Source organism: Akebia trifoliata, chromosome 4 (assembly GCF_017979445.1).
Source record: "Akebia trifoliata isolate Shusen 1 chromosome 4, ASM1797944v1, whole genome shotgun sequence".
NCBI classification, from domain to species: Eukaryota; Viridiplantae; Streptophyta; class Magnoliopsida; order Ranunculales; family Lardizabalaceae; genus Akebia; species Akebia trifoliata.
The window spans coordinates 42,673,585-42,688,731 of record NC_141378.1 but is presented as its reverse complement, the minus strand read 5'-3'; the positions used below and the strand labels follow the sequence as shown (position 1 = coordinate 42,688,731).

Below are 15,147 nucleotides of genomic sequence, written 5' to 3'. Positions count from 1 at the left end.
AAATTACCTCAATGATTGGAATGGGAACTAAAAGAAATCAAAATCATTGTATATAGTAGATTTTTATTCTAGGTATGTTAATAATACCCGAATAGGATCCAAGCCAAAATTTTCCATCAGTTTGTAACATAAATTTTCAACCATAAATCTTGTGTGGACAAGGAATGCAAGGATCAAGGACTTACCAGAAGATGTGGTCTATCTATCTCTTCGCACCTATGGCTGTCAATGGATGCTTATCGCTAATCGGTTCGAATACAGTAATATCTGAATCCAAAATTTTTATCTGATATCCGAATTCGAATTCGAATCCAACGGATGTTCTAAAATTCTATCCGAATTCGAATCCGATTATCCTATTGGATATCAGATAATATCTGATTAAAATTCGAATAATTTGTATATTACAAAAAAAAAAATACAATTTTTCCTTATCCAGTTGCTTTTTCATTATTAAAAAAAAACAACATATTATATATTATACTATGTATATAATAAATAAATCAAATAAAATAATATATATTATATATTATTTCGAATCAGATATTATCAGATTCGAAATGTTAATATCCGAATCCGTATCCGATAAGGATTCGAATGTATAAAATTATCCAAATTCAAACCCGATATCCAAAATTTTCGGATAATATCCGAATTTTCGACTATCCATTGACAACCCTATTCACACCTGTTCACTTATTAGAAGGCCCAGGCCAAAACATTGAGAAAGTTTGAAAAGGGCCCGACCAAATCCACCCTTGTGTTATAGGCTACTGGGCTGAGTCCTATCCCGCACCCTTTGAAGTTGTCAAGCCCATAAAGAATGGCCCATACAGACAATTTCCAGGCCCAAATCCACACCAGTGACAAACCTAAGATATGTTTCCTCCAAAGTCCAAACCTGTTTGTCAGATTTTCTCATAACCACTTTTTTGGGTTCAGAAAGCTCCAATACATAGCAAAATCAAATGTGATCATTTATAACATTAAACTATGCGTCTTTGCTAACTCATTTCAAACATTAAGGTTATAACCTATTTTCTTTATTTCCAACAAATATGTGTAGCATTACGAAACAATATAGATACATCTGTGTTTTTAATTTATTTTGTGGTCAGAAAGAAACAGAAATAAGTTCTTAGTTCATACCATTTTTCTCAGCATCATTACCAAGTTGTCTGGCTTACACAGTGATGGGGTTTGATCTTTCGTACACATATTGACAGGATATGGTGTTCACACTGCCTGAAACATCGCAAAAAAGTATGATAAATTAGCTAAGTAACCAGACTTAGTGAGAAAGGTTCTAAGGGGGTCAAGTGCCTTACCTCAGGCAGAAGGATGGAGGGAGTGTGGAAGTACTTTGTAAGGGTTCAGTATCCCATTGGGGTCCAATAACTTCTTGATGGAAGCCATAACTTGTACCTGATCCAAACATACCACAAATGGCTAAGATGCATGCATAAAAAGCCCGAAATGCTATCACGGAACAAGCCTAGAATGAAACAGCACTTTCTTTCAAATTCACAATTCCTTTTGAACCAACAATTAACAGTATTTTAGCTTGGTAAAATTGGATTATATTTATTATCTTAGAACGTCGACGGCAGAAGATACCCTAAAATTAGCAAATACAGCTAAAATGACAAGGTTAAAGGAATTTATCGGCATATTAATAGTCACTAATCTCATTGCCAGATGTTTTGGGCCAATAAATCGATGATTTTTTATGTTTTATTTTTCAATTTTTCCCATATATATAATGGGAAATGTCAATGTACAAGACCTCGTGAGAACATTAACAATATCCACAATCTTGGTTTTTCCAAAAAAACATATCTAAAATGAATTTATTGTCGTCATTTAGTGCAAAAAAACAAGGGTGTCTTTGACATTGTACAATGGCACTTTCGTAAATAATGTTTTCGAAGGTTCTTTTATACTTATAAAAATCATTGGACAATTTAAAGAAAAAAATAATAAAAAATTTAAGGGTACTTTTGGAGAATTCAGTATTGCGGAGGTTGTTAACGTCCACATTAGGTCTTGGATGTTAGCATTCCCCCATATATGAGAGAAGGCTTAAGTACTTTATGCATTAAATTATAAGAACCAAAAATTGGAACCTAATAATATTTTGCAAAGTCATCTTCAAGAAGTCATTTAACCTCATTGCAAAGTAAAAAATTTCTTATCACTGCTTTAGATCCTGGATAATGTTGCTAGATTTTTTCAAATATCACAAATATGCATAGCAGACACCACCTAAGTGCTGGAGCAGTGGTTCAATGACTTGGGTGTACTCCCCAGGGTTGTGAGATTGAGTCTCCTCACCTGCAACTCCCCGATACTCCAATTTATGGTGGCTGGGCGTATCAACAGGGATTAGTCCCATTTCCAAAGGGGTGGGGACACCGTGTCGCATAAGAACAAAAAAGATAGGGTATTTTAGAAACAACCCCTTTGTTAAATTGGTCATATTAGATTTACCCCTTTGCAAAATGCAAGATTAGTTTTAACCCCTTGACCGTAAACCAACTTACTTTTTCTTGATGAGTTTTTTTTTTTTCTACAAATTTCAATTTAGTAATTTGAGTATTTGAAGAGCATTTTGAAAAAAAAAATCAAAATCAAAATTTCACCATTAAATCATCAAGAAAAAATAATGTTGATTTACGGTCAAGGGGGGGTAAAACTAATCTTGCTTTCAAGGGAGTAAACCTAATATCACCAATTTAACAGGGGGGGAGGGGTCATTTCTAAAATACCCAAAAAGATGCATAGCCGATACGTACAGTTTCAGGTGATTTGCTGTAGTGAATTTCATTGGCTTTCATCAGTCCAAGGCCATGCTCCGCACTGATACTTCCTCGGTGTTTGGATGTCCATTCATAAACAAAAGGTTCAATTTGTGCTAAAATCTGCAATGTTCAGTATAAATGAATGACTGAATGAAAATTCAACAAAATGTAAGAACAACTCTGCGAGTAAAGTAGGAACAAAATATTTACAGCGTCGTCGTATTCTGGTGTTGAAATATTCAGGTGCAAGTTAGCATCTCCAAGGTGACCATATCCCAATACTTTTGCTGACTGACCTAGAAAATCCAACTAGACACTGAATGTGATGCATTTGGAACTATTTTTTTTTACGGGTACGATCATGATAATGGGTTTCTCTCAGATAACTTATAGATAAGCCATCTTAGACAAATTGGGGACATAAAATAATATATCAACATCATTAAAAGTGGATATTATAAGATCAATTACCAAGCCGTAGTCGCATTTCCTCAACAAGATTGTACATCTGCTCAAGAGGCAATGACAAATCATATTTGTAGACGGCCCCTGCTTTCATCAATGCTTCTGTTATACCCTGACACCATATTAAAAGGGTTCGCTTACATACAAGTCATGAAGCTAGTTTCAAGAGCCATGATAAATAAACTACAACACTTCAACTGTCCCTAATTTATTAATAGAATGTCTATTGCCACACCAACTTTTACTAAGAGCACACCTAGATGTGTGCTAATTCTTTGATGATGTCATATGAGATGGTGTGCTATTAGTAAAATTTGGTGTGGCAATATAATCCCTTTAAGGCTATGTTTGGATTAAGAGAAGTGGAGAGAAGAGAAACTCATTAAGAGAAGAAAAGAGAAGGGAAGAGAAGAGAAGAGAAACTCAATTTCTCTCCACTATGTTTGGATTGACATGAGAAAACTTGGGACAACTTTGGAATTTTAAAATATCTTAAAAGAGATCTAGGGGAAGAGTTTGAATTATAAATTTTTTTAAAGGGTTTCTCTCCTCTTCTCTCTACTTTTGGAGAGAGAAAACTCACTTTTTTTTTTCTCCTCTTCTCTCCCCACTTAACAATCCAATCAAGAGAAATGGAGAGAAATTCGCTTATTTTCTCTTCTCTTCTCTTCTCTTCTTTCAATCCAAACACAGCGCAAAGGATACCACTTACAATTTGATGAAGACCCCTTCAATCACCTCTGTAGCTTATGCAGGTCTGTGCTACATTCATGCTTTCTTAATGGATAATTACAAGCAAACAATACGGAGGTAGAGGAAGTATCCTAATTTACTGGCAGTTAGATGATACAAAAATACCTTCCTAGTACATAGCATAGTAATAGTATTTTTAAATTCTCAATACGCATATAAAGTTTTATGAGATAGAACCTCACGGATACGCCAGAATGAAGATGCCTGGTTTATGTCTTGTGCGATAACACCATCAGATACCAAACCACCTTCCATGGAGCGAAGTAGGAATGCCTCGAGCTTCTCTCTAGGAGAATGAACACAAACTTGAGAAGTCTTAGTAATATTTTTTTTTTTAGTACAGAATTTATTAAGGAGAGAGAAAAATAATATAGGAATGAATCAAGGAGGTCCATGAGACCTACCAACAATAAATTAAGACAAAAAAAAAACTACATAAACATCCCATCCAAAACCAAATTCTTGGGGGAAAAAAACCTGCAACCCTAAGAGAGCTTAAACCAAAAAAGAAAAGCTTTGATATTAGGAACAACCTCATGAAAAAAAAAAAAAAAAAAAACTCATGTTTCCTTGCTTCCAAATCCAAAGTATCCTTAGAGTGCTTATAAACCATTCAAGTGGGGTATAGTTCCATTAAGGTAAAATATATTCTAGAATATTTTCACAAAATTCATCTTGCTGACTTGAATATTTTTTGGGGAATTAATATTCGATCAATCGGATATTAGTTTCGATCAATCGACTGCCAATCAATCAGCTCGTATTTCCTTAGTCTATATATTTCATTTTATTGAATTATTGTTGGTCCTTCGAGCCCACATAGATTTTAATTTAGGGTTTCTGACCCATTTAATATAAAAAGAATGTGATAGGAAGCTGAACCATAAAAAGTTCATCTCCTTTTTCATCATCCTCTTTCCTTAGTTTTCTTCTCCTCAATATTCTGATTATCTTCTTCAAATCCTTTTTTAATGGTTATAACCTAAGAAGTTCAACATTGTATCAAAGCTTGTCCATCTGTCAAGGGAATCTACCGTGAGTTGTCAAACCCTAGATGCACCACATAGAACAAAAAAAAGCTAGTAGATGTCACAGACCAGCTCTGCAGAAGTCATCAAACCCTAGATCCATTTGATTTTTTATCTTAGATTTTGATTCAGGTGTTTGAGAGATGTCTACATCATAGGAAGTATTTAGTGTTGTTCCTCCTTCAGATCCACTACCATACATAAGTTCATTCTCACATAGCACTCATGCAGAGTCACAGACTATAACCCTCAGTTATGCATTACCACTGTAAAGTTTTGAAAGGACGGAGGCAATGAATCACATGGCACGAAATTATATATAGGGCGTTGTGTTCATTTTTAGGTACGCCCTTATGGAGAGAAATGGGGAAACATTAAGTCCTTTCTCAAATTCGAAGTTCAAGGTATCATTGAAATGGACAATCTAGAATATTGACAAATAGTAATCCCCTGTTCACTATGCTATGTAATTGGCAATGGACTGATTTTTTTTCAGAATGGTGGGGTCACATATAGATTAGATATAGATACAAGTCCATCTAAATATATTAACTATTCTTATTTGCAGTGGTGGGATACATAGAGATCACGTTCGAAATCCATATATTAAATTTTCTTTATCGTGACCTTATCATTAACAAGATCAGTCTAATTCAACATTACGAGCAATATCAAAAGTTTACCTAATGTAACAGTTTAATTGGAGCGTAAATTTTTTAGATCCAAGTGAACTTTTCATGAGATTAGGTATGTCAAAATGGACTTATTTCTTTTAAGGATAGTCCACGATATAGACAATATACTGTACAATAAGGATTCAAATATTTTGAAACGTAATGTTTCTAAAAGAATATGGATAATGAATTATCTAGAATTAACATGTTTTCAATAAGGATGTGCAGCCTTCAACTTTGACCAACAATTAGAACTTTTCCAAAACTTCAGCAGTAAAGGGGAGCTCGTTTAATGATACTGTAGAAAAATTGAATTTATTGATAATTCTTGGATTATCATTACAAATGCCCCAATAGTGGTATTTATAGACCAACTATCCTATTACAAGAATAATCTAGAACTTCAAGAATAATCTAGAATAATAAACCAACTATCCTATTGTAGAAGATTACAGGAATATTCGAGAAAGTTAAGAGTAATCAAGAATAATCAAGAAGAATATCCTATTTTCTTGATTCTATGAGATTAGATTTCCGGATTCTTCTACACTCCCCCTCAAGTTGGTGCATAGATGTCAATCATGCCTAACTTGCTTATCAGATGTTCAAAGTTAGGTCTAGCAAGCCCCTTAGTCAAGATGTTGGCTGTTTACTGATTAGAAGGCACAAACGGCAAGCAAACAATTCCAGCTTCAATTTTTTCCTTAATGAAATGTCGATCAATCTCAATGTGTTTCGTCCTATCATGCTGGACAGGATTGTGAGCAATACTTGTTGCAGCCTTGCTGTCGCAGTACAGCTTCAGAGGAAGTTCCACAGTCATCTTGAGTTCTTCGAGGATTCTGTATATCCACAATACCTCACAGATCCCTTGAGTCATTGCTCTAAACTTAGCCTCTACGCTACTTCTGGCAACAACATTTTGCTTCTTGCTTCTCCAGGTAACCAAGTTTCCCCACACAAAGGTGCAATACCCTGAAGTAGATCTCCTGTCATTCACCGAACGTGCCTAATCTGCATCAGTAAATACCTCAACACTCCTTTGATTTGTCTTTTTGAAAAACAGACCTTTTCCAGGAGTAGACTTTAAATATCTCAAAATTCGGTAGACCGCCTCGAGGTGTTCTTCATAAGGTGCGTGCATAAATTGACTAACAACACTGACAGAGAAGGCAATATCCGGTCGAGTATGAGATAAATATATTAGTTTTCCAACCAATCTCTGGTATCTACCAGTATCAACAGGAACACTTCCCTCTTCCCAAAGCTTTACATTGGGATCCATGGGAGTCTCAGCCGGTCTACAACCACTTAACTCGGTTTCCTTCAAAAGATCAAGAATATACTTTCGTTGAGAGACAACGATTCCTTTCCTTGAACGAGCAACTTCCATGCCAAGGGAATATCTTAGCGCTCCCAAATCCTTAATCTCGAATTCTAAAGCAAGGCTCTTCTTCAGTCTCTCTATTTCGATCACATCATCACCTATGAGAATAATATCATCAACATAAACTATTAGCACAGCAACCTTTCCTTCATGAGAGAACTTGAAAAACAAGGTATGATCAGCTTGTCCTTGAGAATATCCTTGTTTTCTGACAGACTATGTGAACTTCTCAAACCATGCCCTTGGAGACTATTTGAGACTATACAGAGACTTTTTTAGTTTGCATATTCTTGAGCCAAACTTTTCCTCAAAGCCCGGCGGACTATCCATGTACACTTCTTCCTCCAAGTCACCATTGAGGAAGGCATTCTTCACATCTAGTTGTTGCAAGGGCCAGTCCAGATGAGCAGCAATAGATAAAAGTACTCTCACCGTGTTTAATTTTGCAACAGGAGCAAAAGTCTCAGAATAATCAATGCCATATGTCTAGGTGAATCCCTTTGCCACCAACCTAGCCTTGTATCTTTCCACTGAACCATCAGAGTTGTACTTCATAGTGAAGACCCATTTACAACCAACAGTGGTCTTCCCAGCTGGTAATGCCTCAACACTCCAAGTATTGTTCTTCTCAAGAGCTCTCATCTCTTCAAGTACTGCTTCCTTCCACTTTGGAATCTTTAGAACCTCCTGTACACTGTTAGGAATTTCTACACTGGACAATTGAGAGGTAAAAGCAGCAAGAGATGAAGACAATTTCGAATATGATACATATTTAGACAGTGGATGATTAGTATAAGATCTAACCCCTTTACGAAGAGCTATAGGAATGTCTAAATCAGAAGGCTTAGACTGACTATTGGGAAGAGAAAGAGAATTACCTGTAACAGACTCAGATTGTTGATTCATCCTTGGTTCAGAATCATGGCTGTGCTGTAGAGTCAATTCGTCTTTCCTTTTCTTATGATTCTTCTTCAAGTAAACAATCCTTTTCCAAGTTCGGTCACCATCCTTGAATCTATTATCATGTTGTGACATTATAGTAGGTTGTTCTTTAATTTTCGGTTTCAAAAAATTGTTGTTCAGAATTCTGATTTTTAGATTGTTTTTCAAATGTAGGCCTAGGCTCAGGGGAAACATTACTCATAATAGGAGGAGTTTCAAGAAATGAATCTTGGCCATTTACTGTAGGTGCAGAGATACTAGACTCAGACTCCTACAAGAAAAACACATCATCTGAGAGAAAAACATTGCCTGAGTTAAATGAATCTTCCTTAAAAATCTCCCCCTGAAGATGAATATCCTTAAAATATGGTTGTTTTTCAAAAAATGTAACATCCATTGTGACAAAACATTTGTTCGATATCGGGTCAAAACATTTATAGCCTTTCTGAGTTGGGGAGTAACCAATGAAGACACATTTTATAGCTCTGGGCTCAAGTTTTCCAATTTTTCGATGTTCATGAACAAAAACCGTACAACCAAATATTTTTAGAGGTAGATCAGCAGAAAGTCTAGCAGTTGGAAAACAATTTGTGAAAACTTGGAAAGGAGTTCGAAATTGTAAAACTTTGGAGGGCATTCTGTTTATTAAGTACGCAGCAGTTAAAACAGCCTCTCCCCATAGATACTTGGGAACTTTAGTTGCAAAAAGTAACGCACGAGCCACCTCCAACAGATGTTTATTTTTTCTTTCTGCAACACCATTCTGTTGGGGTGTATCGATGCAAGAACTGTGATGAATTATTCATTTTTCAAGAAAAAAATTTCCCAAGGTCATGTTAAAATACTCTTTCCCATTATCACTCCTGAAAACTTGTATGTTAGTTTGAAATTGAGTCTGCACCATATTGTAAAAAATTTTAAAAACGCGTTCGGCCTCTGATTTTTCTTTCAATAAATACACCCAGTAGAGTCGAGTATGATCATCCGTAAATGTGATGAACCATCTCTTGTTAGAAGGTGTACTTATCTTATTAGGACCCCAAACATCACTGTGAATAATAGTGAAAGATTTTGATGGTCTATATGATTGTGAAGGAAAAGATGTACGGTGGTGTTTTGCAAATTCACATATTTCACAGTGAAACATAGATGGATCTTTATTGCCAAACAACTTAGGAAATAAATGTTTTAAATATTTGAAACTTGGATGACCTAATCTTAAATGCCATAACATAATATTATTATTGGAAACAGAAATAGATTCAAAGCAGGAACTTATTTGTTGAGATTGTCGCCTCGATTCAGATCCATGATCAAGGAAGGAGAGTCTTACACTCTGTTTAGCACTGCCAATCATCCTCCCCGAGGTCAAATCCTGGAACACACAATGAGTTGGGAAAAAATTAGTTTGACAATTTTGATCACGGGCTAGCTTGCTGACAGACAAAAGATTACAGGAAAGTTTGGGAACGTGAAGAACATCGTGAAGAGTGAGTGATGGAGATACTATAATAGAACATTTTCCTGCAATGGCTGAAAGAGAGTCATCTGCAATCTTAATTTTCTGATTACCTGCACAAGAATTATACGAAGAAAAAAGATTTGACAACCCTGTCATATGATCGGTTGCACCTGAATCGATGATCCAGGTGCGATCAGGGTTAGCTAATGAGAGCTGTTTTCAGGAAATTACCTTTTTGAGCCAAAGAACAAGAAGGATTTTTCTGAGACTCGAGAAACTTGTACAGTTGGTCTATCTGCTCCTTGGTGAAAGGAAACGAACTTGAAGAAAACTGCTGCTCTTGATCCGAGACACTAGCCTGAAGTGCACGCCCCTCTCCACCAGACTTCTTCTTCCAATTTTGAGGCTTGCCTTCCAAAATCAAACGAACGATTTGCGACCATTCCGTGTAGTTTTTTTTCATTTAGACGGTGGATATTTAATTGGAACGAATTCGTAGACCCTTCCGAACCACTGAATGAGATGGAGGAGTTCAGGTTCGAACTTGCGGTGCTTTCCCTTGACGCCGCTGAGTCCTTGCTAGTCGCACCGGTTAAAACCGTCTTCCACGGATTTTGGCCCGCCATAGGTAATCCCTATATCAGAACCTAGTACTCTAATACCATGTAGAAAAATTGAATTTATTGAGAATTCTTGGATTATCATTACAAATGCCCCAATAGTGGTATTTATAGACCAACTATCCTATTACAAGAATAATCTAGAACTTCAAGAATAATCTAGAATAATAAACCAATTATCCTATTGTAGAAGATTACAGGAATATTCTACAAAGTTAAGAGTAATCAAGAATAATCAAGAAGAATATCCTATTTTCTTGATTCTATGAGATTAGATTTCCGGATTCTTCTACAGATAATAGGTTGCCATCAAGTGTTGTTGGGAGATTGCTGATGTGTGGTTATAGATGGCACTCAAGAATTGGCTGCAAGATGAGCACTGAATTTTCATATGCCCCAGTTATCTAGTAGATGATATTTTGCTAAAGTGAAGCAAATATAAACTTCTTCTTTTTATTTGGATGGATATATATAGGGTCCCGTTCAATGGCCAACTTTTTGGCAAACATTTTTCAAGACATGAGTTAGAAGTTTTGGAATGAGCTGATTTTTGGTGAGGATGATCTCTACAGTGAGGAGATCATCATCACCAAAAATCAGCCCATTCCAAAACTTCTAACCCCATCAAAAATGGTTTACAAAAAATGGACGGTCCACGATTTTTCAACTTGTAAACATGGGTTAGAAGTTTTGGAATGGGCTGATTTTTGGTGAGGATGATCTCCTCACCGTAGAGATCATCCTCACCAAAAATCAGCCCATTCCAAAACTTCTAACTCATGTTTTGAAAAATGTTTTGCCAAAAAGTTAGCCATTGAACGCTACCCATATATATATATATATATATATATATATATATATATATATATATATGGGAAATGTTCAGCACCAAACATTTTGGCAAAACATTTTTCAAAACGTGGATTAGAAGTTTTGGAATGGACTGATTTTTGGTGAGGATGATCTCTACGGTGAGGAGATCATCATCACCAAAAATCAGCCCATTCCAAAACTTCTAACCCCATCAAAAATGGTTTACAAAAAATGGACGTTCCACGATTTTTCAACTTGTAAACATAGGGCTAGAAGTTTTGGAATGGGCTGATTTTTGGTGAGGATGATCTCCTCACCGTAGAGATCATCCTCACCAAAAATCAACCCATTCCAAAACTTCTAACCCATGTAGGACAAAAATGGTTGGCTAAAATGTTGACCAAAATGTTTGGTGCTGAACGGGACCCTATATATATATATATATATATATATATATATATATATATATATATATATATATATATATATATATATGTGTGTGTGTGTGTGTGTGTGTGTGTGTGTGTGTGTGTGTGTGTGTGTGTGTGTGTGTGTACCCTAAAGTGAGCCAGATATTGTGCCAAACATTTTTCAAAACATGGGTTAGAAGCTTCAGAATGGGCTGAATTTTTATGAGGATGATCTCTATGATGAGGAGATCATCCTCACCAAAAATCAGCCTGTTCTGAAACTTCTAACCCCATCAAAAGTGGTTTACAAAAATAGGACGGTCCACGATTCTTCAACTTGTAAACTAGGGTTAGAAATTTCAAAATGAGCTGATTTTTTGTGAGGATGATCTTTTCATCATAGAGATCATCCTCACAAAAACTCAGCCCATTCTGAAGCTTCTAACCCATGTTTTGAAAAATGTTTGGCACAATGTTCGGCTCTCTTTAGGGCCTCCGAACGCTCCCCATATATATATATATATATATATATATATATATATATATGTCCAAAGTTAGGGAGCCAATGCCTTTGTCTTATATGGGTCAGAAGTTTCAGAATGGGCTGATTTTTTGTGAGGATGATCTCTATGGTGAGGAGATCATCCCCACAAAAAATAAGCCCAATCAGAAAGTTCTAAACCAACCCCCCCCCCCCCCCTTCCCACATCAAAAGTGGTTTAGAATTGTGGACCGTCGATTTTTTTACTGTTAATTTGTAAACCACTTTTGACAAGGTTAGAAGTTTCAGATTAGACAGATTCTTTGAGAAGATGGTCTCCTCACCATAGAGATCATCCTCACAAAAAATCAGTTTCGGAACTTCTAAGCCATATAGGACAAACTTTGTCTCCCTAACGATGGCTGCCAGATGCTACCCATATATATACCCTTCTTGTGTGTGGAAAATTATCTTTCCTGATATTTGTATTTTCACTTCTCCTTTGTATCTTGAAGACTTTAACAAAGAAATTAATTATCAAAGAAAGAGGGACACCCAAGCAACTCATATTTAGTTTAAAATCGTGAAATAGGAGCTACTATGGACCTAAACCTGAATATGAAGAAAAAGTATTTTACAAGTAACATAGAATTATGCCAATAAGCAAACATAAAATTACTTTCGCTACATGATAAATGCAAATAATAGGGAAAGAGGTTACTTGTCATAAGATTCGTCACTGCCTGTTGTCTCAATAAGAACATAGAAGTTGTACATCGAGGGAAGCAATGGATTGCGAACACCGTCTAAGTGAGTCAAAACCTGTTAAATCAAATATAAAAATAGATGTGTGAAAGCATAAAGATGACAAACTGATAATGCCATCATTTTTTCTTGAAACTGCACTAAGTTCCTCACGAGGGAGAAGTTACAACTAATTTAGAATAAACATAAACTAATCTACTCCACGGGAGAAAACCATGAATCAAAAAACAAGAATTATATATACTTTAAACAATTGCTTGAAACCACTAAACCTTGTCATAATAACTTAGAGCCCGTTTGGATAGAAAGTAGAAAGTAGTTTCCTTTTGCTTATTGAAAAGTAGGATTTTTTACTTTTTAAAAGTAGTTTTCTAAAATGAATCCAAACAGACTTTTTAACTTTTTTACTTTTTAACTTTCAAAAGTCAAAAAGTTACTTTTTAGTGTGTAGCCAAACGGGCTCTTTGTCAACCTGAGAAAGATGACCTTTCATAGACCTCCTAAAAATAAAGAAAGCTATACTATAACGAAAATATATCACTCTATCCTACTTTGCAATTAAAATAAACATATTTCACAAACCCCGCTGTTATTGGCATACCCATCAAAATTAGATTGTGAAATACCTCCCATGAGCACTAACACCTAAAAAAGAAACAGAAGGTTGTATTTGGAAACATTTTTGGGGACCAGATTTCCACTTATGGATTCCCAAAAGAGAGTTTGGACTCGAAATTGTGAGCAATGAAGTTCCCACAAAACAAGTCAAAAGTTGGGACAGAAATGAAAGTGGCTCAAACCCCCTTCTGGCTTCCCGAAAAAGCATTGGGACTCGAAATTCTGAGCGATCAATTTCCCACAAAATAGGAAGTCAAAAGTTGGGACAGAATTGAAAGTGGCCCAAACTCTCTTCTGGCTTCCTACACTTGCAGGAAGCAGGATAGTCCGCTAAACAATATAGTATTTTTTTAGTCTAAATTTTTTTCCCTCTCCATTTTCGAAAGTGACAAACTACCCTGTGTAAATCATCAAATGAATATGTTCTTATGATTTCACCCCCTTTCTTTTTAATAATTCCCAAAATTACCTCTTTCAACCAATGAATTTTTTTTATGGATTTTTCCCTTACATGTTTTATAATTCCCAAACTACCCATTTACTTTTATCCATGATCTTTTTGTCTACAACAGATAGGGTTTACATCCATTTCCATCTATCTCTAAATATATGTGACAAGAACCTCATCTCTCTCTCTATATGTATTAGACAACAACCTCATCTTTTTTTCACTCTATATGAACAACAATGTCTCTCTCTCCCAACCTCGTATCTCTCTAAGGGGCATTATGGTCATTCAATATACTGTACAAAATATATTGATTCTACTAAATGATTAACACGACTTTAAACCCCAAAAAGCACTTCAAATGTCCAATTGTCTAACCTTGAATCTTATAAAAAGTCAACGCTGCCCAAATGAGTCCACAACATCAAGTCAAAGCCCCAGTGTACAACATGAATGATTGGGCGGTCGATTTGGTTGCAAATCTCATTGAGCTATTTTTGATGTCCTACTTCTCTAACAATTGAGGGTGTTTGTGAGTGGAGGGACCAAGACTCTTGATTATTGCGGTCAAATATTTCTCTCAGTCCCTTTCCAATTTGCATGTATCATCCTTTCATGCACATTTGATTTGGGGGACAAGGGTTCCGTCTAAGGATTTTTTCATATGGATAGTGGCTTTAGATTAGACACTAAACTGTGGACCATCTCATTTTAGAGATTTTTTCTATTTTAAATTCTCCTCCTCATGTTAAGCAAATGGTGAGACTGTGAATCACATTCTTATTCATTGAAATCTCACTAGAGCTATCAGGTCCAATTTTTATTTTTTTTCATCTTACGGTGGTATTGAGTGGATCATTCCTAAATTGGTTATGCACCTTCTCCAAAGTTAGATTACTGATTCCTTTTAGATCAAGAATATTGCGGATTTATTACGTTTGCAATCTATTACGGCATTTCGAAGGAGTTGGACAAGAGGGACTTTAAAGGCAAGGGCCAAGGAGTGCTCAGAAAGGGAGATCATTACAAGTATCTTTGGTGGTTGTTTTATTGGTGTAAGACTTCTTAGGAATTTGGAGGATTCTTTTTTAAGCTTTCGTATTTAGGTGGGATTTTGTGATCAGCACGAAGTTGTAGTCATTGTTGCTTCTTGTTCTATCATATTTTTTGGTTCTTTCTTTAGGTGGGATTTTATGATCAGCGCCATATTTGAAGACTATGAACTATTGATGTCATCTCTTTCTCTTGATTGATATATTTTTCTTCGAGAGTCTTCTCGGACCTCCTTCTGATTATACAGATTATTTTCACTCACTGAAATCTTATACTAATCAAAAATAAATAAAAGAACAAGTAATTCAGTTAAATTTCATGGTTGGCTAACATGACCTCAGTCAAAAGACAAACCTTTTGTTACACTCATTGAGATCTGAGGGAGATATTTGACAGGTGGGTGTTTTCATTATCTTAGACTTCTTCA

General features: G+C 35.7%; 1 protein-coding gene across 4 annotated transcripts in view; it reads right to left on the bottom strand.

Annotated features, from left to right (window-relative positions):
* Nucleotides 1–1,012: 1,012 nt before the first annotated feature.
* Nucleotides 1,013–15,147, bottom strand: part of D2HGDH (FAD-linked oxidases family protein) — a 30,512-nt gene continuing 16,377 nt past the window's right edge. For 2 of the 4 annotated variants that reach the window (XM_086441213.1, XM_086441214.1), the window contains 7 exons: nt 12,558–12,658; nt 4,197–4,305; nt 3,273–3,378; nt 3,012–3,097; nt 2,796–2,921; nt 1,329–1,425; nt 1,013–1,245 (listed from right to left, as the gene is read on the bottom strand). In XM_086441213.1, coding sequence (XP_086297339.1) covers nt 1,330–1,425; nt 2,796–2,921; nt 3,012–3,097; nt 3,273–3,378; nt 4,197–4,305; nt 12,558–12,658 — 624 coding nt within the window. In that variant the 3' untranslated portion in view covers nt 1,013–1,245; nt 1,329. Of the gene's footprint in view, nt 1,246–1,328; nt 1,426–2,795; nt 2,922–3,011; nt 3,098–3,272; nt 3,379–4,196; nt 4,306–12,557; nt 12,659–15,147 lie in introns of those variants that run through there. The other 2 variants (XR_015178061.1, XM_086441215.1) reach the window with 2 other exon arrangements.